General features: G+C 36.7%; 2 protein-coding genes across 3 annotated transcripts in view; one reads left to right on the top strand and one right to left on the bottom strand.

Moving 5' to 3' along the window:
- LOC6560102 (zwei Ig domain protein zig-8) overlaps window positions 1-10,795 on the bottom strand; it is a 63,074-nt gene extending 52,279 nt beyond the window's left edge. For both annotated transcript variants that reach the window (XM_032735189.2, XM_001987542.3), the window contains exon 1: window positions 10,438-10,795. In XM_032735189.2, the coding sequence (XP_032591080.1) occupies window positions 10,438-10,600 (163 nt within the window). In that variant the 5' untranslated portion in view covers window positions 10,601-10,795. The remainder of the gene's footprint in view (window positions 1-10,437) is intronic.
- Window positions 1-23,808, top strand: part of LOC6560104 (E3 ubiquitin-protein ligase MARCHF4) — a 58,633-nt gene extending 34,825 nt beyond the window's left edge. Inside the window, exon 6 of the mRNA XM_043214325.1 lies at window positions 23,790-23,808. The gene's annotated coding sequence lies outside the window, so the exon portion shown is untranslated. The remainder of the gene's footprint in view (window positions 1-23,789) is intronic.

Here is a 23,808-nt window from a genome sequence, read left to right as displayed (position 1 = left end):
TGCCAGGCACAGCGACCGTTTGGCAATGCTGCTTTCGCTGCGGCTGCTGCTGCTGCTGCTGCATCTGCTGTTGTTGCTGTTGAATTTCACAGGCGCCGTTTACTCTTCAGATGTATTTTTTTAACACGGCAGAGCACCACAAAATTAAAGCAATGGCAGTTCATTGAACCAAATGTGGGACAGCAAGGTTTCCTTTTTTTATTTGTAGTTCTTATTGTTTCTTTTGAGCAGCGCTGACAAGCGGCGACTACAAAAAATGACCATAATTGTTAAACGTGGCCATAAAACTGTCAAACGAGGCCATAAATGTTAATTGAAAGCGTTCCGTATGATAAATGAGTTGAGTGCTTGTGAACTAGCAACAGTTTTTGATAACAAATTGACTAAATCGAAAGACTTAAATGAAAAAAACACGACATAGCTTTGATTTGAGCGTGTCGCTTATTTAAGCAATGCTCGGTTTTTGCATATCAAAGCAGACTAAAGTCCACTGTGTGGGTGACTACACGCAGGATATGGAAAGCCACACATATACACATACATATACAGATACAATGTGAGTGCGTGTCTGAGGGATGGGCGGTGTTACAATCTTCCCTTGGCGAAATAAATAAATATGACACGCGCGAGCGCATGAGAAATGCGTCAGCCCTTTAGGCAACACAACGTGTCGACAACTCCGCCGGCAGCAGCGATAACATCAACAACACAACTCATACCCTGTAGGCTAGTGTGAGTTACGTGTAATATGACACCCAAAACCCAATGCCAAAAAGTGAACGTCTCAATCAATTCTCAAAATCAATGCAGCTACTTTATTGAATGCGTCTGTTAGGAAGAAAGTTTCACAGAAAGGGAATAAGCGCTCATATTACATGTATATAGTAACATTCATACCATAAATTAGTTTACAAAAATGTTTAAAATGCTTTAAACATAATGTAAGGAATTATTCAGTGTATAGAAAATTCAATGTGAATTCGAAGTTAGTGTTTGTTAACTAAATTTGTTTCGAAATATTTTTATAAATTTAGTTTACTTTTTTATAGATTTGGCTCTCAAGTCTGTAATTTAGAAATTTAAATATCATCTATTTTGAACTTTATTTTACAAGATTTATTTATTTTCCAAGGTCATTAATAGGTTTTTATTTCAACTTTTTAATATTTATTTTCCTAGACGATTGCCAAAAGATATTTAAAAAAAGATCAAATGTCTGCAGAAGTATTTCAACTCTATGCTAGTTGATAAATTCCATCAAACCCATTTTGGCTAGATTTGCATAGAAATGACAGTGATACCCTGTGACCCATTTGGATGCAGGATATAAACAACAATGCGGCAGTCATTTTTGTAGATAAGGCTCAAAAACTGAGCCCCTAGCAAAGCCTTTGAAAAAGCCGTCTTCGTGTGTATCAATGTGTGTGTGTGTGTTGCTGTGAAATATGTAGGAATGACAAAGCAATAAAACAGCAACAGCAGCAACAATTGCTAAGGCGGGCTGTTGCCGTTGTTGTTGTTGTTGTTTGAGTTGCTGTTGTTGTAGTTGGTATTCGTGTTGTTGTTTCCTGGTAGTTGGCTGCCTTAAACATGCTTAAGCAACGATCTCCACTTCGCTCCACACTCCGCGCCGCTCAATGTGTGTGTGTGGAATTTTTAATAAAACGGCTGAGGCAAAAGACAAGCAAATGGCTCAAACTCAAAAGCCTCTCATCTATGCGAGTGTGTGTGTGTGTGTGTGTGTATGTGTGTACATAAATAGGTTACTGGCACGCCTCAAGGTATGCAACGGAAGCTGTTGACACGTCTTGTTGCTGCTGTGTGTGTGTGTGTGTGTGTGTTAATAAAACCAAAATGAGCTTGTATTGCTGGAAAATCATTGAGGCCTACACGATTTAGAGCCGCGCAACTGGTTTATCGTCTGGCCCTCCCTGGCTCTAACTACTTACGATCCCCAGCGAAATGACTGCGAACATCGTTTTACGACATATCAGTGTGTGTGTGTGTGTGTGTGTGTGTGTGAGATGAGTGTGTGCTTTTTGGCAAAGGCTTAAACATTTGTAGCTGTGAGCCGCAGATGCTCGATTCGAGAGTGCTTTTTAATAGTCCACTTCATGTTTTTCAAAGTTTTCGCATGGGGAACGAGAAGGGTTGAGGGAGGGGTGCCTACAGCTCTCCCTTGGCGCCGCAATGAGCCCAATTTATGATGGCATCTAATTTGCTGAGACGTGCGTGAATTTAATTATATTTATGCCGTTGAAAATTAGTTGAAATCAAATGCATAAATTCTCTAGACGCGCCACAACAGCAACAACAACAACAAGCGTTTGGTTACGTGACTGAAATGCGATGAGCATAACAAAAATTCTGCCAAATCCCCTAAAACAAAAAAAAAAAAACAACAAACAACACACACAAAAATAAAAATAAAAAAAAAACACATATATAACTCGTGTGCTTGTGTGTGTACAAATAAATATACAGCAAAAAGAAAAACAATTTCCTCAGTGCTTGTAAGCCCGCACGTTCTCTCCGCTGAAATAGAAAAGAAATAGCACACCCACACATAAGATGCACTCATACACACACACACATCTCCAGTCATGAATGACTATGTGTGTGTGTGTGTGTGTTCCATATTGCGTCTTGTACAAAAGCCCAACTGCCATATAAATGTCAAATCCATAAGTGTTACGCAAAGCTCAGAAGCATGCGGCATTCCTGCACAAAACAAAACTTTAAGCACTTTCGGCTGTTTTTTTCTTCACACACATTCTCTCACACACACACGTGTACAACGACACACAGACACACAATGAGCGTCAGCTCAATAAAAAGAGTGTATTTTTAATGTATGCAAAAGTTTAATCCGAACTCAACTTTTGTCATAAAGCGGCGGAAAATTTTTTCAAGATTAATAAAATTACATAAAGGACTACACAACAAAGTAGCTTTGGGGTTGGCACTGATCGAATAAGTCTACATATACATATATATGTTCCTCCCATTGTGCCTATATTAGGTACATACTTTATATGCATATTACCCGGCTGCTGATAAACTTTTTTCAATGATTTTCAGAAGTAACGCATAATATTAATTTACGGACAAAAACCCTTATTGTGCTTGCCTCCAGTTGAATTCAAAACGCAAGTTTTTTAAATGTTTTTTTAAAGCTCAATAAGCACTAAAATTCTCGAAAATAACTAAATAAACCCTGACTTTGAATATATACTCTATGTCTTCTTAAAGACACCATACATTTCGTCCAGCTTCTGTTGTGCAAAATGAAAAATTCATAAATTCTTTGGCTAAGAGAATTGCAAGTTTTATGCGAAAAGTAGTCTATAAATCTGTATGTATGTTTGTGATGTTTACTCCACTATTGCTATTAGCCTGCTTTTTGTTTTTACTTGAATGAGCACGTCGTACACATTTCTCTGCCCTTAACCCATTAAAAATGGGTTTAGAGGGCATCATCATTTTGTTCAAATTTATGTAACAGGCAGAAGGAAACGTAGAGCACATAGAGTATATATATAAGTATTTTGGAATATACGTTTAATATATACCGCTCGCATAACAAGGGATACAAATCGATTTCCGAATATCCTTCCAATTGATATTTGATATTTTCCAAAGCATAACTACTCAATTGAAATTTGGCAATAAGACAGGCATATATTTAACAGCTAGATGCAGGGTATCTCGAAATCGAGCTGCTTCGACTACAGCTTTGCTGCTCGTTTAGCATATGGCTCTTAAATCAACAAGACATTTTTAAAGATGACACACGGACTGAAAACGGTCACACACACAAACACACACTCGCACACACAGTGATGTGAATAACCGTAGCCTGTCGGCAATAATTCTACTGCTCGTCTTTTACCGTCTTCGTTTGCTTTGCGCTTTGCATATTTTGCGGCAAGAGAAGACTCATCGATTTGACGCTGATATTTTTGTGCGTGCCTCGGCATGCGTGTCCTAGTCCAAGTTCACGTCCATCCCAACGTCCATCTCCATGTCTATGTCCATGTTCATGTTCATGTCTATGTGCCTGTTCATGTTCATGTCCATGTCCAAGCGGCCGTCGCGCTCCATTCATCAGTCTGATACCAACCACGCCTGCCCCTGCCACCTCTCTGCTGGCTAATGCCATGGACCATAAGTTTGCCGTGCGCATTTCATCAAATTCGCGCCTACACCCATCAACGCCTCACGCGGCCCCCGCAAGTGATTCCTTAAACATCATACTCAAACCAATAGCGTTTTCTTCGTTTTTCTGCTCCTAGTCGAAACAGGCTGCGCAACCTTGCTTGAAGTGCATACAAATCTTTTAAAGCTCGTAACTAATAGCAAAGACTATAGAGTTATATGTAGATGCATCTATAAATTGTGGTTTCTTACTGTCATATACTTGTGCTTATAAAATTATGAGCTTTATTATCAAAGACTAAGGATATCTCCACAATAGTCAGAGGCAATAACTATAACATCACTTTGAACTTAACAATATGATTAAGCTTAATACTGAGTATTTTGAGGTTCAAAATTTATTGTACAAATAAAATGATTGATATTAATTGAATATTTGTTGAAATTTAAATTTGATAAGTGCATTTCGTATGCAAGTATAATTCTACTGTGGTAAAAATGGATTTTTTAAAATGCTGCGCCCACAACAACATATGTTTATTTAAATTATTAAAATTGATATGCAAATATATTTGTAGGATGCACTATTTATTTGAACGGAAATTGTTGAATTTTCAGATATATATATATTTATATAAAAGCATTCGCGCTTAATGGACTTATAGAAAAAATGCTTACAAACTTTTGCAAGCTTTTTACTCCTGGCTCTGAAGTGCTTTTAAAATCGACGGATTTAATTGAATGCCTTGCAATGACATTTTAAAAGATTAGTTTTCATTTCAGAGAGTTATTAACATTTGAATTTATATATAATAATAATAATAATATACATAATTAAGCAACACTTAGTAGCCAGCAATGAATTATATACTTGTGCCTCAAAAAGTCTCGTTATTTAAAGAACGAATAAACCGATATTTAACCAGGAATGAATTGATACGTGAATTTATCATAGTTTTTTTTTTATATTCGTAGTATTTTTTCCAGATAAATTCTTTGATATTTTTATTAATTCAGAAATCAAAAGTGCGCTTCGTGTGCATTAAATGACCTTTGGCAGTAAATCACGGCATGTGGACAAGGGACATGGAAATATTTACAAAACTATTTCAACGAGCCCACATTGAACTGGCCATAAATATACAATGGCTATAACAACAACCACAATTTTAACAACAAAAGGCTAGAATGCAGTAGACGAGTGAGCTCGACTACGATGTACCCTGAACCCAGCTGATATATTCCAGCTTTGTTGCTTTGTTGATGTTAAAAGTTTTGCACACTCAAATTTAAGCATGTTTCATTATTTTTATTTTCTTATTCGATGTTGATGAATATTGTCCAGTTGATTAATAATATGTCAATCTACTTATATTGATTAAAATCCTCGGCATTTAAAATTGGTAAGGGGAAATCGTTATGTTAATCTGAGCTGTTATCAATAAAATGAAGTAAACATGATCTGCCAAGGGATATGCGAGAATTTACTTTCCAAATTTCAAAGTCTCTAGCTCTTATAGTCTCTGGCAATATCTACTCGGCTAAAATAAAATCATTACGCCCTTTTTAACAATTTTGAACGGGTTAAGGGTATAAAGAAAAGAAGAACAACAACAATTTGTTTGCGTTAAATGTCGAACAGCTGTGCAAATAACTGCAATTTACATTTACCACATCCGTCGCATATTTTGCACACTAAATAAACACATACAAAAAAAATGGAAAAGAAACAACCACAAGTGCAAATACATATATATATTTACATGAATATATATATATATATATATTTATATACATATTTGAATGTGCAAATAACAAAAGCATTGAGTCAATTTTGTGGATTCATTATTGAATTATATTTATTTATTAAATACAAATGCTACACTCACTCATACATATACGAGTATGTACACATTTGCACATACATTCATCTATGATTGTTGCACTTGTTTTTTTTTCGCAGTGCATTTGCAAATGTGAAATGTCAACGCGACTGCATTCGGCTGTGATTCGGTGCAAATGTTTGTGCACATTTCATGGCCAGACTTTGCAATTTCGTGTTTGTCACAGCTCCCGAATTTGTGTGCCCCACTATTTATATTTGAATACGGTGTTTGTGCCACATACTTTTGAATTGCACTTCTCGCGATTCATTTGCAAACAAGTCGCCGGACAGATGCCTTCATGTATGTGTGTGTGTGTGTGGGTGTGTGTGTGTGTGAGTTCCTTCATGTGTGTGCAGCGCCATTTTGACTTATTCAACATGAGTCAACGTCAGCGCCAAATGAAAATGGCAACAGCAACAGCAACGTTGCAGGCAACAGCCACATTCCCCATTTACCTGAATCTGTTGCAATTTAACAGTTGATGTGTGTTATTTTCACAGGTTTTGTAGGGTAGATGAACGTATATGTATCTGTGTACTTTTGTTAATTGAGCCACAGCTATTTGCCTTGTCTGACCTTCGGGCTTAATTCTTAATTTGTTAAGTTGAACAGCAAACGAGCACACAAAATTGCCAAATAAAAACAATTGTCAATTGTATATTGTTGATCTTAAGTTGATCTAAGGCTAACACTTATATTAATACTTTTAGGCACACTTAAGGCTATTAAAAGTAGTTACCCATCAAAACATAGAAATGATTCATTTATTATTCATTTATACTACGGAGATGGTACATAACATAGCATATACCATGTATTCAGTAAATAAAATCAGTTATTTGTCTTTCACAACAAATATTAAAGATAATACTAATGCTGAAAAATATCAGAGTGTGATTGTCTAATTTGGGTTCAACTTTATGGTCAATCTGTTAGTTTCCAGAGATTAAGATGCTTTTACATTGACATAGTTTATATTTAATAAATAAAATCAGTTAGCTGTGTGGCTGATTTTCATCACAAACTGTATAAATTCTGATCTCCGTCATCAACAAATATTGTCAAAGAGCTTAAAGTCAACAAGTAAGAATGTTGACTTTGAAAATGAAAATTATCCAGTTGTTTATCAGTAAGAAGCGTCTGACTTTATAATGATGGCTTTTGTTGGTATCCAACTTTAAAGTCCCAAGCTCTGATAGTCTCTGAGACCCACGAGTGCATATAGATAGACAGCCAGACAGACAGACAGAGTATAATAAAAATGCATTGTAAACTCTTTACCAAATATGTCAACTTTGTTAAGAATGAAACTAATTTGAAAGCCTATCTTATCAAACAATGCTCACAATAAACAAACACAATACAAATATTGTATATAAAATAATATTTGAATGTAAGTTTCTTGATCATTTTTACGTTTATCCATTTTGTGGCCTCAAGTGCCATCGTTGCGCACTTGGAGTATTTTCCAATTACGAACGACTTAAGCTGCCGAGTAATTTCTATTTGCCTTTTATTTCGCAAGCGACAAGTAGCTTTTAGTAAAATGAAATACAGTCACTCACACAGACACACATATAAATGGATGGATAGATAAATGAAGGAAGTGAAGAGAGTTGAGGTGGGCGGTGCAAAAGGAAAACAGCAAACGTTGCAACAATTTACAGCGACAAATTGCATTTGGAAAGTATTTCATTTGGAAATTACAAAGCAGACAGAACACGGTGCCATGCGGCCAAAGGCAAAATGGAAACCCAAACGAAAAACGAGAATAAAACTACAACTTATAAATGAAAATCTTGCTGATGAGGATGATAATGATGATGATGTTGATGATGATGGTGAAATGCGTTCAGTCATAGGCATCCCGTGGCACCCATCAGCTTGCGAATCACATTTTATTACACATGCTTTTCCAGTGCGTGTGTGAGTGTGTGTGGTGTGTGTGTGTGTGTGTGTGTGTGTGTGTGTGTGTGTAGAGGTGTGCGTGTGTTTGTGTGTGGTTGCTTTTTAGGCACTGACAATGATTCCATCTGCGGTTCCAGCAAACTCACAAACAGTCCACAGATAAGCTGTTTTATATGTCAACTGCATCAACAGCAACTACAATGGCAATAAAAAATTCCACCCTCAACACCAATAATCATCCCCAAATTCAACCATACCCTAACAAAAACAAAAGAATTCTTTCAGACATTTTTCCTAATCTATATTTAATGTTATTTGAAAACAATGCGCTATTTAAACAATCAGACAACAACAAAAAAACAAAAACAACAAACAAATGCATCGGAATGAATGTTATTCTTCAATTCAATGCTTTTTTTGCTAAATCAGAAAACTTTATGCCAAACTATTATTAAAATATGCAAAACAACTTTCAATGTTCTCAATTTAACATTTTTCATTCATTCAATTTAACATTTCAACATTCAATTTTAAACGAACTTAGCAAAATTCCAACAGTTGGCAAAAGTTCTGATTTTAAACTTTTAATAACCATGCGAAATAAGTAAAATAAGGAAGATTTCCTAAATGAAATTCTTTTCGGAAATTATAAGAAGATTAACTGATTGAACTGCTTTTCGAATATAAATATAACTAAGATAAGATTAGCTAATTGAAATACTTTGTAAGAAGATTTCAGGCTAGACGAAGATGCTGTAACTTCAACCTCTGGCTAAAGGAATACAAAGTTCCAATCCTGAAAGATTATATGTGAGGAATTCTCTGAAACTGACCACATTTTACTTACAATACTTTAAAAACTAAATAAGTGCTTATAAAAGAAAATACGTTTATGTACGGTGAAAGAATGATTTATTATTTATTCTTTAGTTAATGTAGGGTCTACAATTTTTTAATCTAAAAATACATGGTGTAAAAATAAACGTTATTAAATTAAAATTTTATTTTATATATGTTACATTTATACTAATAACTTGTAAATGTAATATAAAAGAATTTGTGTTTACTTTTTTTTTTTTAATGTGTAATGATTAAAGGATATAATAAATATTTATCCATTAAAATGTGAAATAAAATAAAGCAAAAAATTTCCAATCAGATCAAAAATTGTGTAGCCTTGGTAATATCTGAAAATGAGAGTAAAACGCTAAGAAAGGAGGGAGAGAGGTAGAGATCAAGATTAAGAGGGGAAATAAAGAAAAGATAATGAAATCTATAAGCCTGTGGATTAAGTTGTTTGTTTCAATGTTTTTATTTTGATTTCTATATTATATTTAAATTACTAATTTTCAAGCGAGGACTCAACATTACTTTCTTGTATTTATTTTCTAATTTCTAATTAATTTCATGTAGTGTCATTAAAATCCACAGCAATAACATATACCCCATATGTTTTTTTTGCCCCAAGGGTGTAGGCATAACAACAACAACAACTGCAACAAGAACTGCGGATTTCAAGGCAGCGACTGCATTTACGAGTGCGCCTGCAGCTCGTTAGTTTGTCATCGTGTGTGGCTGTGTGTCCATGTTTGTGTGGATGTGTGTGTCCTTTTTTTCTTTTCCCAACTCTCGCGTTTTTTATACATTTTTTTTTTTGCAGAGCCAAGCGCCGAAAGCGAACCATGAATTGAAAATGAAATTTTGTGTCAGTGTTGCAGAAAGTACGAGTTTTCAGTTAGTTCTGCGACTGTGTGTGTGTGTGAGTATGAAAAGTTGGCGGGACAGACAACAAACAGCACTCACACACACACACACACACACATATACACACACACACACAGCCGCACACTTGAACATATGCAGATGTTGGCTAGAGGGCTGAAAGGGGTGGTACAAGGGAAGGTGCTTAGGGCTACAAGTGTTTAGCTGGCATTCAACACTTGACTGGGTAAATGGGTGGTTGGGTGGTTGGGTGGTTTGGTGGCTGCGTGGTTGGGTTTGCGCGACCTTGCCACACATAAATGAGCAAACGTGCATGTTATTTTTCTGTGGATTGCGGCTTTAAACAATTCAAGCGCAATTAGCTCGCGAATGGATTGACATAGTCGTCAAAATAGCAAAATAATAGCAACAAAACAAAAAAAAAAGAAACAAGTGGGTCGCAATGCCAACGAAACTTTTGTCTCCAAAAATTGAAATTCCGCACAGCAAAATTTAAAGAATTTCAATTGTGAAACATTCCCAATTCCCCCTCCCCAGACCCCTTTTTGTCGATTGCCGGCGCCGTTGCCGGAAATTAGAGAAGAGAACATTCAAAGCGACTGGGACGAAACAAAAAGCTGGCAGCAATTAAAGCCGCCAGGACGTGCCTCGCCTAGCTAGTTGGGGAGGGGGGATGCGAGAGGTTGGAATTTTAGGGGCAGACAAATTAAATTTAATTAGAAATTAAATGAGAATAAATTGGATTATTTAATTAAAAACTCACCTTGCACGAGCAGCAGCAGCAACAAAAGCACCAACAGCCAACTGATGAGCCAGTTGAGTAATCCGAAATTGGCTCTGCAGCTGGCCGACATTGTTGTAGTTGTTGTTGTTGTTGCAGTTGTTGCTGTAGTTGTTATAGTTGTTGTTGGCCTTGTTATCCGCATTTTATTGTTATGATCGCTGTTTTTGTAGTGCTTGCTGTTAGCAATTCGCTGCGGTCTTTTTGGCCTTGTTAACGTTTGCGTTTTCGTCAAATTACAGGCCCAGCTCAGCGTGGCTCGGCTCAGGTCGCGTCTAAGCGTTCGCTCGGGAGCAATAACAAAATGAGTTTGCTATCTTTTTAAATTGTATTTATATTATTTTCTTCTTCTTTTTTTTGCTGCGCTTTTCACATTGTTTTTTTTTCTTTCTCACTGATTTGAGCACTTTCTTTTGCTGTTTTTCGTTTTATTTTTTGGTTTCGTGTGCGAGTGCAAAACTTTTTGTTGTTTTGTATTTTTTTGTGTTTAGTCAAATTGCTGTAAATTCAATTTCTTTGTTTTGTGCTTTTAATGTAATTTGTTGTAATTTGTTGCTGCCCGGAACAACAAGAGCCGCATAAATCATACGCCATGTGCGCTTTCAGGAGTCGCCTCAAAGTATGCAACGCTCGACACAAAACACACACAGGCACACACACCCACACCGGCACGCACTAACACACACACACACACACACACACAGTGTTGTCTTCGTTTGTTATTTGCGCTTTTGATTTGTATTTGGTTTTAGATAGCAAAGTGTGCGCCAAGTAATTTATCTTGTCGTTGGCGGCTTAGCACTTTCACTTGACTGGAGTCAAGTTTGTTCTTTTTTCTCTTTTTTGTTTTTTCTTTTTTTAAGTAAACAAGACTATGCCTCAAGTTGTTGTGGTTTGGGTTCTTCTCCAGTCTTGTGTTGGCTTGTTTTGACAGTTGTTGGATTGATGGAATGCCACTTACACACAGACACACACCCACACACACACACGTAGACGCACACACACACACACACCCACACACGTAGGCTTATTAATGCATGTGTTTAATGCAGCTTAATCACCAGACATTAACGGGACATTAACACGCACGATTTGGGCCCATTAGGCCACTCCAAATTGGGACTCTGACTCCGACTCCATTCGATTAGGCAGCACGTAACACTGTTCACCTACTGATGGCAGTCTGGCAACACTTCTGTTTTTGGGGTAAACAGCCCGCACAGCAGACATAAATCACAAAAAACGCGTGCTTTGCACTCGAGTCACAGGATTCAACTGACTGTGAATCGTCGCCAGGCAGCTCGCCAATCGTTGGCCGCCCACGAAGTGTATGCCGAAGTAGCACACGGCATCGGCACACAGCAAAAACACGACGCAACGATTCGAAGAGAGCGCGCCACTTGCTCTCTTAACTGCCCAAGAGTGGCGTTCTTCTTGTTGTTGTTCCCCTCAAAACTATTAGTGCACGAAATTGCAGCCGAACTTTGGAGTGCTCTCTGAATACTCGCTGTACTCGCACTTAAGAGCACAAGCCTCGAAGTTGCTTTTTGTGTTGTTGTCGTTGTTGATGTTGCATGTTTTTTAGTTTGATATGTGGAAATATTTAAAAATTATATCACAAGTGCTGTGTTAAAAATATATATATATATATATATATATATATATATATATATATATATATATATCAGTAAGAAAACCTCAAAATTTAAAAAACAAACTTTACATAATTATTATTATTTATATATAATAATATTAATCTTCTGCATTCATTCAATGCATACCTCTTAAGCTCTTCAAAATTCTCTTTTGTTGGATTACAGTTATTGTAAATTTACTGTTTAATTTCCGTTCGTTTTTCATTGTCTTTTTAGCTGTATTAGCAGCTAGTAGAAAAACTGACCGCCTCAATTAGGAAGCGCTGTAAACTGTAAACTAAATAACAATGTCATGTCGTAGGTCAGTGTAGCCGCGTATAAGAGTGCGCACAACCACTCTTATACTGCACAGCAAAGAGAAAATAGCCCAGCGAAAGCAACGAACAAAATGGCTTTGATACAAACAAAAAATGCAGTGTTAATTAATGCTTGTAATTAGCCCTAGTTGCTGCAGCTATTTTATTTTATTTGACTTGTAGTTTTTTGTGGTTTTATCGCTGCCAAAGGAACACACAGAGAGACTAGGTCGATTTTCAATCAATTTGCAATAGTTTTTAATTACAAGTCAATTTCATTTGAGTAAACAAATAGATAATACAGTTCACTGCTGATATACATTATTAGTGCACCACACACACACACACACACACACACACATACATAGAGAGAAAGCATCGCCTGTTGAAATGCTTCAATCAATTAAATTAATTAGTGGCACAAAGTATTTCAACGATGCCCCGATAAGGTTGCCACATTTTACTTTTATTATTCCGTTACAGTGAACACTGCGTTTAACGCACAATCAACTCATTTTAGTGTAGGACTGACTCCATAACAACTCATTGCGCCTATTGAGCTAATAAATAAATGTAGTTTAAAAATACTAATTGGAATATTTAAGTATTTATTTACCTGTTCAGCAACACTGGATGATGAGTCTATTAGTAATCGTCAGCAATACTCACATATTTGAAATAACATTAATTTAAATTTGGTAATTCCCTATCTTAATTCCATTTAAGTAATGCTAATTTTTCAAAATTTGAATTGCCTTAGTTGGTATTTTTTCATATTTACAATTAGATAAAGTGGTTTTCCACTAAAAATCAATAAATAAATATATAAATATAATAACATTTTTGAATTTTTGAATGCGATATAGAGTATTTATAATAAACAGAAATAAATGAAGAATTAGATATATCATTTATATTTTTAAATTTTAATTAATAAAGTATATAAGCATAATTAATAATTTTAAATACTTAAAATACGATAAGGATGTTTTTTTTTATTAAACAAAAACAAATAGGTAGAAATATAATTATGTTTTTTTTTAATTTTAATTACCTGCATTAATAATTTTTATAATTTATAAATATGTATTAATTAAACCACCTATTTTTTATTTTTGGTTCGATTTGGCTTTAAATGGATTTTTAAAAATTGTTCTTTTTTTTAATATAAAGTTGAATTTTTAGTTGTATTTTTAATTTAATCAAAGTTACTTTTAATTTGTTTGTATTAATAAATAACTAAAGAAATCAAATCTTTTTCCTTATATTCCCCTTATTTGTACTCAATTTTGTGTAAATTCTCATTAGCAAGTGTGCACTGCACTTATATTCAATTAATTTGCTGTTTCAATACTCAATTAGCCTTATTATGTATTATGTGTGTGTGTGTGTGTTTGTGTGGTTTTTGTGTGTGCTTGTGTGTGTGTGTGTTGCGTGCATTATGCAATCGTGTTTCTTGGACTTATAAATCCGCAGCCAAGGACAAAACTGTGAACAAAATAAAAACCAAAAAGTCAAACCCAAATTAACAAGTTTTTGGTCTTAGACATGGACTTGGACCTGGACTTAAGGCCTCATTCACGCTGTCCAGTGTACACTTATTATGGCCACAATTAGCGACCCGTTTTGTTTTTTTTTTTTTGTGGTCGGGGCACGTGTCAATCGTAGCGACGTCCAAAGCCGATTACACGCACCTCCCCCTAATCCACCCAGCAACCTAATCCACTCTTAGGCAACACCTAGCTGCTCAAAGCAAAACGGGGCCGTAAACTTTTTAATTGAAACAATTTGTACAAAAAAAAGCAACACAAGACAGCAAAGGCAACCAAATAACAATAACAATAGCAAAAGCAACAGCAACAGCGAAGACAGCGTAGCAAAGTTTCAGTTGCTTTTAATCTGGGCCAGCGGCTACGAAACTGGCCAAGACGCAGACCCCTTTGCCCTCCGCCCATCTGCTCCTGCTCTCTCCCCTCGCTCTCCCCCTCTCTCTCTCTCTCTCTCTCTCTCTCTCTCTCTCTCTCTCTCTCTATCTATCTGTCTGTCTGTGTTTGTTTTCCTTTTCTTTTCTTTTTTTCCTTTTTTTTGGCGGTTTGCGTGATTCGTTTTATTGAATTATTCGGCTGCTTTAACTTGCCATCGATACTCGATCCCAATTACGTATTGGTTTGGCACATATATATATAAATACGAGTATATATTTATATATACATATATACTTGCCTGTTTACTTGGTCTTGAAGCAATTCGCATAAATTTGTCACAATCATTATTCGAATCAGAATCGCACGCGCACAATTGAATTTGAGAACGCGCCGCACAAAACAAATCAAATATCCATTAACACGGCTCTCTTGGCACCCCCTCCGCTCTCTTGGCACCCCCTCCGCTCTCTAGCCACCCCCTAGACTATGATATCCGATTTTCGATTGACAACCTTCACACCCCCTCGCAGCCAGATTTTGTTGCGGTCACGTGTCACACGAATTGCAATCATATCGCGCGATATTGTTGACTAAAGCAAAAGCGAGTCCAATCACCAAGGGTTGACTTGTGGCTTCATTAGAGTGCAGCCAGCACCCACCCTTACTCCCACTTACCCCCACCTCCACCCCCACCATCGGCTGTTATTAAAGCAGCGAAAGTGATGACCCTTATGCCTGTCTGCTGTCTTGGAGGGTTGCTCGAGCATTTTATTTTATATTTATATTTTCTTTTTTTTTGCCAGCGAGAGGGCCATTAATTGAAATGCCAAGCAGGGACTGGTGGGTTACCCTTCCCCTTCCACCATCTCACATCCTGAGCAGCCCCCAACATTCTTCTCGTCATTTGGCAAACAATGCATGAGAAGCGAACATTCAGAGCCTTATTCGGCGACTCTTCTCAACAGATTCTCAACTGGCACCTGGCACAAAGGTCAGTCTTCACATAGCGACCTTTCACAAGATGAACGAGCGCATAAGACAAAAAGCCAAATACCAAACAAAAAGCAATGGAAAACGTCTATATTGCCACACCGAAGATTAAGTACCCTTGCCAGTAGGTATTTACAGAACCCAAAGATTAATTAATTAATCTTATCAACTATTTAACTTTAATAAGTCTGATTACTGATTCATAAAACCAATTTGAAAGAGGAAAAAACATTTTGCAAATTACTAATTAATTTAATGTTACTGACTATAATTGGAGATCATTAAGGAAAAAAAAAGGATTTATTTCTAGACAAGTAAGATACATTATCTATAGATATCTTAAATAAAAAAAAAATTATAATTCATTTTCAACCAATAACTCAACTCAAAACAAATGATGTTGCTAGAACTAATACTGTAAGATAACATCTGTAATTTAACATGCATCTATGTACCTAACATATGTATATTATCGATAGGGATCGGTATCATAGAATCGATCACCAACTTAAAGCCGAAGAGGTGAAGGAAAGTGAGCAGACGTGTTTGAGTACGAAATATAATTTTGTTTTATATACCTTGGTAATCAGATAGTTTTCGTGTATTGATGCCAAGTCAGATTATATTAACTAAGTCAGTTGCAGCCAGTTCAGTAAAGTATTTAATAATATACTACAACATTCACTGTCGCACACGTTTGCTGACTGAATTAAAATAACCCTCAAATCAAAAGGTATGCAAAGCAGAAAAAACAAAAACAGGACAAGAAAAAAAAAGCTGAAGCAAAGCTAAGGAAATGAGCGGCAAATGCAATAAAAACCAAACCCGCATAATTTAACACAAGTGCGCTCACTTTACCAGCTTTGCAATCTGTGTGTGTGTGTGTGTGTGTATGCGTGTTGACTGGTGTGTGTGTGTGTGTGTGTGTATTGGGTGTGTGCACAAGCGTCTCAATTATTTGTTTGCCTTGGGATTTGCAGCACGCAGTCTCTTGTGCCAAGTGCGTGTGGCAAAGGGGGCGTCGGAACACGCCTCTTTTTATTGTGGCCAAGTGGCAGCGAGCAACAAACAAACAGCAAACAGCAGCAACAACAAGCAACATTAACATTTAAAACAATTTTCAATGCTGTAAAAATAACTGTAAAAATTTCAGGGCCACAAACCGAAACAAAAACAAAATCAACAACAGCAGTTGCTATTCATTGTGTGTGTGTGTGTGTGTGTTGCATACTTAATACCCAAACAGCAGAAACAACTACTGCCACAACATTTCCCTTTCAGCAGTCACCCCTCCCCCGCCATCCTGCCCCATTCAGACCACGACTAGCTTTCACTAAAGCCACACAACAGTTTTTCTTATCGCTCAAATGTCATCGACTGTCGACAGTTTTTGGCTTTGCCACTTTGCCACTTTCCGCCTGCTTTCCCCTCCCATATCCCCGCTTACCACACAGTTCACCCGGCCAACACGAAGGCGTTCATTTGTGTAATCCAAGCCATGCCCATGGGCGGCACTTGCGGCATTTAGTTTGTAATTTAGCGCATTTAGTGCCCCATTGCCGGCTAGAGTCCTGTCGCCAGGATTGCAAGTCTTGTGCTCCATTCCTTCTGGCTGGGATTGCGCCTGAGATTCTTCAACTGCACACACACACACACACGCACGCATACATAGAAGGAAGAGCATGTGAGTTATTCTGGCTATTTAATTTGTTGGCTGCATAAAAACTTTGAGCTGGACTTAATGACTTCGTAGTTTGTCTCTTCAGCTTGACCAATTTAAAATTAATTTAGATACGCTACAAGAAATATTCAGTTTTGGTTTATTGTATGTTTTTAACATCTGAGGTACACTGTAAAGGATCATATACATAATTTATATGCACTGTGATATATTTATATCTAGTACCAGTCCAAAAATGTTGTTGGAGTTTTGTATTTAAATGGGGAAGGAAAATATCTTATTTTATTTTTATGTCTTCCCTAAAAAGTTGATACCTAAAAAAAATATTAAAGTCTCAAATAACCCAAATATTTAGTAAGAGTCACGGGTAGGTGTAGAAGCATACCTAAAATGTTGTTGTTGGAGTCTTGTTTTCATATATACAATTTTGTTGGAAGTCAAAGAAAGTAATTTATTTTATTATTATTTATTTTCATTGTAAATAAGCATCTACTCGCTAAATAGTATAGGCGTAAGACAAAAACAATTAAGACATTACCCGACTCAAATACGAGTTAATAGAAAATAGCTTTTAACGCATTAGCATATATAATAGATGAGCGCTAATGTATTAACCTTCAGTTTAGGCCCAAAGCATAACCTGATAGAAATCAAACTGAAATATGCTTAATAATAGTTGCCATAATGCCAACACACCAAGATAGGCAGCAGGAGACAGCAGTCAACAGTTGCTGGGAGTCAGTGGCTGGGGTCCTTCGGGCACATAAATTTCGCATCAAAATCAATAGCAAATCAAATGAGGGACACGAGATGGTGAATGCCACAGGAGCAGCAAACTGCCTGCGTTGACATTGGCTAGTGTTAAAGTTAATAAATTGCGGCCAGGATTTATGGGCTCGGCCACTGAACTGAAGCGCCGGCAATGACATTTCAATGTTTACATAAGCCGATATATATATATATATATATATATATATATATATATATATATATATATATATATGTATGTGTGTGTGTGTGTGTTACAGTAGAGCAAGTGGTTTGCGTGGTTGTTTGCATTAATTTGTGTTTGTGTGTCCAAGAGTGTCTACGCATGACATTCCAAATGGTGACATATGCATTCGACGAAAACCTTTTACACAATCAGCCACCCAAGCGACTCCCAATCCCCTTTACCTTTGCCTGGGGCTCGTTTTGATGAAATCAGCCAGGCGAGAAATTCAATCAAGCTCCGGGTCCGTGTCCGATGGCTTTAAAAGGTTTTAGCCACATTCTGGCTTAATGATTTGCTTCCTAGTATTCAACAACATTTCACATGTCATCGTGCAACCATTAGGCAATGGATCCACGCCCACTTCAACATCGACTCAAATTTACTAGACTTGGTCAAAGTAATTAATTATTACAAATATATTCACAAAGTTTGACAGCTATAAATCAAATATAATTATTGAAAAGTATGTTTCAAAGTATTTAAACAATAAAATAAAATAAAATAAAATAAATAATATAATTAAACAAATTATGATTTGTGATGCAATCATTTTACATAGTTTCTAAATTGATATAATTTAATTTGAATAACCTGTGATTTATTGGCGATTGGTTAGTAGTTATTGCATCAGAAAAGTGGCATGTATGTCTGCGCCTATGCCACATGTTGTGGCACACAAACACACATTTTGATGTCAACAGATTTAGGGGAAAAGGGATGAATTCTTTCGGCGTGCCTAAATATAACCTTATTTCTTGATCGAGATAGGCATAGACATATTTATCACTAGAAACTCACTTTTCGACCGATTGTTCCTATGAGAGATATATGATATAGACATAGTCGCTCATCTACAACCTATGTACTATCTTCAGTAAAACAAATAAAATACATATCAAGATTCACATTAAACTGAGAGAGTTTCTGCGCTGGTCAGACGAACATGGCATAAGAACAAGAAAAACTTTCAAGTTTTCAGGGCGATTTTCCAAAATATAATTGCGATTTTCTTCTGAGTGTTGGAGTATAATTAATAAATTATATAAATAAAGTCTTACAAATATTTGCTATATCTTAAATAGCGATGCAATCTTATATCAAAATATATGGATACAAATTCAATTTTTCTTGCTGTCTGATTGAGTTTCTCCAGGTGGGCTAATCTCTTTTACTGGACTGCGTTTGCGGCGCACGAGAGCTCGTCCTCTGTTAACCACAATGCAGGTGACTCCATTGCCGCCGCCGCCGCCACCGCCGGTGACCGTATCAGGATCATCGTAGTAGTAATCATCATATTGACGTCCCTCCTCGTCCCCATCAGCCAAATCATCATCATACGCGAAATCAGCGGCATCATCATCATCATCGCCAATATCATTATCATAATTAATATCATTGCGCGCTTTGACCAGATTCCCACTCAAGTCGCCACCACCGAAACAGATTTCCTGCGTTGTGCCACCATTAACGCCATCAATTGTCGTGGCGTTCATGTTGGCGATCATGTTGTTGATATAGTTAGCCGTCTCATTGGAGACCAACATATCGAAGAGAACGGCGCTGCCAACTCCATTAGCTAAGCCCAAGGTATATCCGCCCAGCCCAGCATAGGCAGCGGGCGTGACACGTCCCATTGGCTTGAACTCCTCGTCTTTATTCACTCCGGCTTCGACCAGGGCTCGACCCAATTCCCGCGGCGTCAGTGGACGCAGCGCCAAGCGACCCGCTGCAATCGAGTGTGGATTTAGGCCAGGCTTTAGCTAAAGTTGTTGACATGTCAAAACTCACCTGTAACTGAGCTGAGGAGAGTGCTCAGTGTGATTAGGGCAAGAGCCCAAAGTGCTGACTTCGATTTCATGTTCTTTCCTACAAACCGCTCGCGAGTTAACTAAACGCCGCTTGAGGCTCGGTCCAACTTTTATGGCCGCAAAAACGAGCGAAAGAAAGTTGATAAAAGCCAATCAGCTTTGCATATGCAAAAACATACGAGCTTACCCTGCGTTGACCCTTGACTGGCGATGCTGCCAAAATGGGCCAGCAATTAACGGAAAACCGGTTTTGGCCCAAAGTCTCAACTAATCTCTGTCAATACAAAATACGAAACATTTTTCATCAGAATTGTTTAAGATGATTATTAGTATACCAATTAGTATATCTTTGTGTGTAACCGTATCTGTGTATCTGTATCTATGTATGTATCTGTATCTGTATCTATACCTGTATCTGTATCTATACCTGTATCTGTAAATATACCTGTATCTGTATGTGTCTGTGTCTGTTTCTGTATTTTGTTGTATCTATTTCTGACCCACATTTTCGATAGACAAAGATTATCATAGCCATTATCATAAGTCGTATTATATTTGAAGCGCTATTTCATTTTATTAAAGATACTCTCTGTTTCACTTTCCCTGACATTTGTCGTTATTTCATCATTTCTTGGAATACCCACAAGTGCAGATTTTGAGAGTGCAGCAAATCTATTGGTGAAATCTAACTGATCTAACTAATCTAACTTAATACATCAATTTTGCTTCGTTAGACAAGTTCCACTTTTGCTGATGCCACATTACAACAAACTAAGCAACAACATCATGTTCATCTTCATCAGTGAATATATAATTTAAATGCCAGCTGGCTTTTGAGTATAGATTTGCTAGTCTATTAATCACATCAAGGAGTTTCGCTAATAAGCCTACAATTAACAAAATTCCGCAAGAGAATATTGCCTACAACTTTCTTTTCTTTCCATAATTAAGCCGAGAAACTAAGCCTTCATTTAACAAATTTCAAATTCTATCTGGAGACCATCAATAGATTATTCATAATTTTTTAACTTTTATGCAAATATATTTTAAACACATTCTTGTATATTTGTTGTCATGTTATATAATATGGAAATATTAGGAGCCGAATAGATCTACCCATCACATTAAGTCAAGTTTATTTACCTCATCAAAACAGCAACTAGATTCAGTTAAGAAGTAGAACACTTGCTCATGAAAATATGTTGAGTGCTGATCACTCTCGACTGCAACCTTCTTCCTCTAGTTGCACTTTCACTTATTTGCTTGGCAAACAAAAATTAATATTTCTGATGGCAACGAGCGGAAAAGAACCGAACCATGTCAAAAAGTATATTATGTAACATAAAGATACCCCGTCCGCGCAGTCTCCGCTACGGATACAAATATTTTCCTCTTGTTGGCATATATACTATTTTTTTTTTGGCTACTTATAAGCTAACATTTGGCTTTGTTGCAGTTGCAAGTAGTTATTAAACCATAAGCCGCTTTCATGGCCAAACAAATGCACGAGTTCTTAACTGGGTCTAGAGGCAAGCAACATATTGTACAACCCATTTTGAGGGGTTGCCCTTTCCGCCCCACGTCCCCCTTTCCATCCTTTCTGATGTCGTCCATTGGCGTCGTTGCATTTTTATTTGGCCACGTACAAGTTTCGAAATAGCTGTTAACTGCTGCATAAAAGTTTTGCTTGCAGTTGTGTCAGGCGCTTCGGCTTTTATAACGCAAATGGCTTTAAGCCAATGTCCAATATCAGACAATTGCCGGGATATTTCAAAGTTTCGCGACCCACTCAAAGTGTCAACCCCTGCTCCATAAAAATACAAACAGTCGGGAAATAACAGCTATCTCTGGCACGACGTAATCTTTGTCTCACTCTTGCAAGGCAAATTGATCGATTAAGCCCATGGGCAAAAAAACCATAATACAAAAATCTTGAAACAAGAATCTATTGTTATTTAACTACATGTTTACGTCGGTTTATTCTAATATTTTAATAAAGAGTTTTAAGTTTAGTTTGCCCTTTCAGGACCTTCTGGAATTAATATTGGGTGTCTTGAATAGTTTTTTAGCATCACTAATAAATTTTTAAACAAAATTAAATGGGTAAAATTAAAGCTAGTTGTCTGCTTAGTTTATATTTTTAATCATATTTTAAATATTGTGTATCTCAATTTGAGGCAGTGATTATATTTTATTCTTAATCACATTTTAAATATTGTATGTCTTATTTTGAGGCAGTGATTGAAAAGTAGTTTTTTGTTTTGCTATTGCTCCTGCTACGAACTTTTCAATAGCAGAAAAATGAAATTAATATAGTAAGAGCAGTAGCAAGACCAAAAAAGTTTCCCATCAGAGTTGGTACGGAGTAGTAAATTTAAAAAATGCTTTGAGGATCCCAAATTTTTTCATTTTAGAAAATGCGTAAGTTTTCACTATTTTGGTTTTTGACATATAGTTTTTTTCTGTGGGTTCGAAGATGTCTCCGTCAATGTGTTACACATTTCCTGGCAATATTATAACGCCCACAGCAACTATATGTTTGTAGACACAAGTGCAACAGCTGCGGTGCAACAAGTGAAACGCAACGAATACCAAGTTGTCTGCGCACTTCAATGCCACATCAACAGCCACAGCCGAAACAAAAACAACAACAGCATCAACATCAACAACACCATTAGCAACATGTTTGCAGTTTTGTTCGCAAGTTGCATGCTGCGCCTCAGGCATAAATGTCACGCTCCCCTCACCACCATGCTACCCCTCTCTCGACGACACGACACGACACACGCCCAATGGTTTGTGATTTACGCACACTGGCATCGTTCGAGCAAACAGCATCATTTGCAGCTCATTAATCAGCTCTTCTGTCGACTGTGGACTGGGGGTCTATCAGGGAGTCGTAGACGTGAATCTGGTCGTCTTCTTGGTCGCATGGCCACATGACACATGCCTCGTGCGCCATAATCGGCTTTTCTTCATATTTAATGAGCAACAGAATAAAAAAAAATACATACAAATATTTGCGGAGCGCAACAAACCTGATTGAGACGCACTTTGTGCCTTTTGCTCTGAAATGCATTAAGGCAAGGGCAAAACAGGCAACCATATATTGTATGAATGTACAAGCTCTGATACTCAGATAAATAATATGTATACTTCCAGCAAGTCCATAATAGGCAAGGTTTGATTGTGCAAAATATATTTGCTCATCATTTGTCAGCTCCTGTTCACAAAGTTAATGCATGTTGATTTATTTTCTTATTGAATAATTAGACAAAAATGTATTTATACTTGATAAACAAAGTATTTGTAAATGATTTATAATTAAACTATTTTTGCTGGTTAAGAGTAGAGTCAAAACTCAAATGCATTTCTGAGTTATTCGAAATTGAAATAGTTGAAATACATTAGCTACGAAATAAGTTGGCTGCTTTTAAAAAATATCTTCTTAGATATCAGCAAAATGTCGCATGCCAGGATCGATTTGCCTAAATCACTTATTTTTTGTATTCTTTTCACAAAGCAGCTCTTTATCTGGCCATCGTATTTTATATCTGGGCGCTGATTTAATAAAGCATCTGTGCAACGTTTTCGCGAAGCACTCGAGAAAAAAAGCGCAACAATACACAAGTAGAAGAATACTCATTTACCTTAAAATACCCTGTGGTCATTAAGTGATCAGAAAGGAGTGTATTACGCTAAATGAATATTCTTCTACCTGTGTATACATGAGCTAGACGATGATTAAAAAATAAAATATAAATCCATCTGGAATCTGGTTAACTATGCCTAACGAGCTTTCAATAAGAATATGATTATACATTTAATTATGTAATTATGTTTAACGCATCCGGTTGGACTTGCTTCGGATCTTGTCATTCCACCAGGTGTCAGGGAAACGAAAATGGGTCAATTAATTAGCCAACAACCGTTTAAGTAACATTAAATTGAACAAATTATTTGTTGACTTTCCACTTGTCCACAGGGTATCTATTCGTCTCAAG

This window comes from Drosophila grimshawi, unplaced genomic scaffold (genome assembly GCF_018153295.1).
Source record: "Drosophila grimshawi isolate 15287-2541.00 unplaced genomic scaffold, ASM1815329v1 contig_1369, whole genome shotgun sequence".
Taxonomy (NCBI): domain Eukaryota; kingdom Metazoa; phylum Arthropoda; class Insecta; order Diptera; family Drosophilidae; genus Drosophila; species Drosophila grimshawi.
This window is presented reverse-complemented; position numbering and strand designations above follow the sequence as displayed.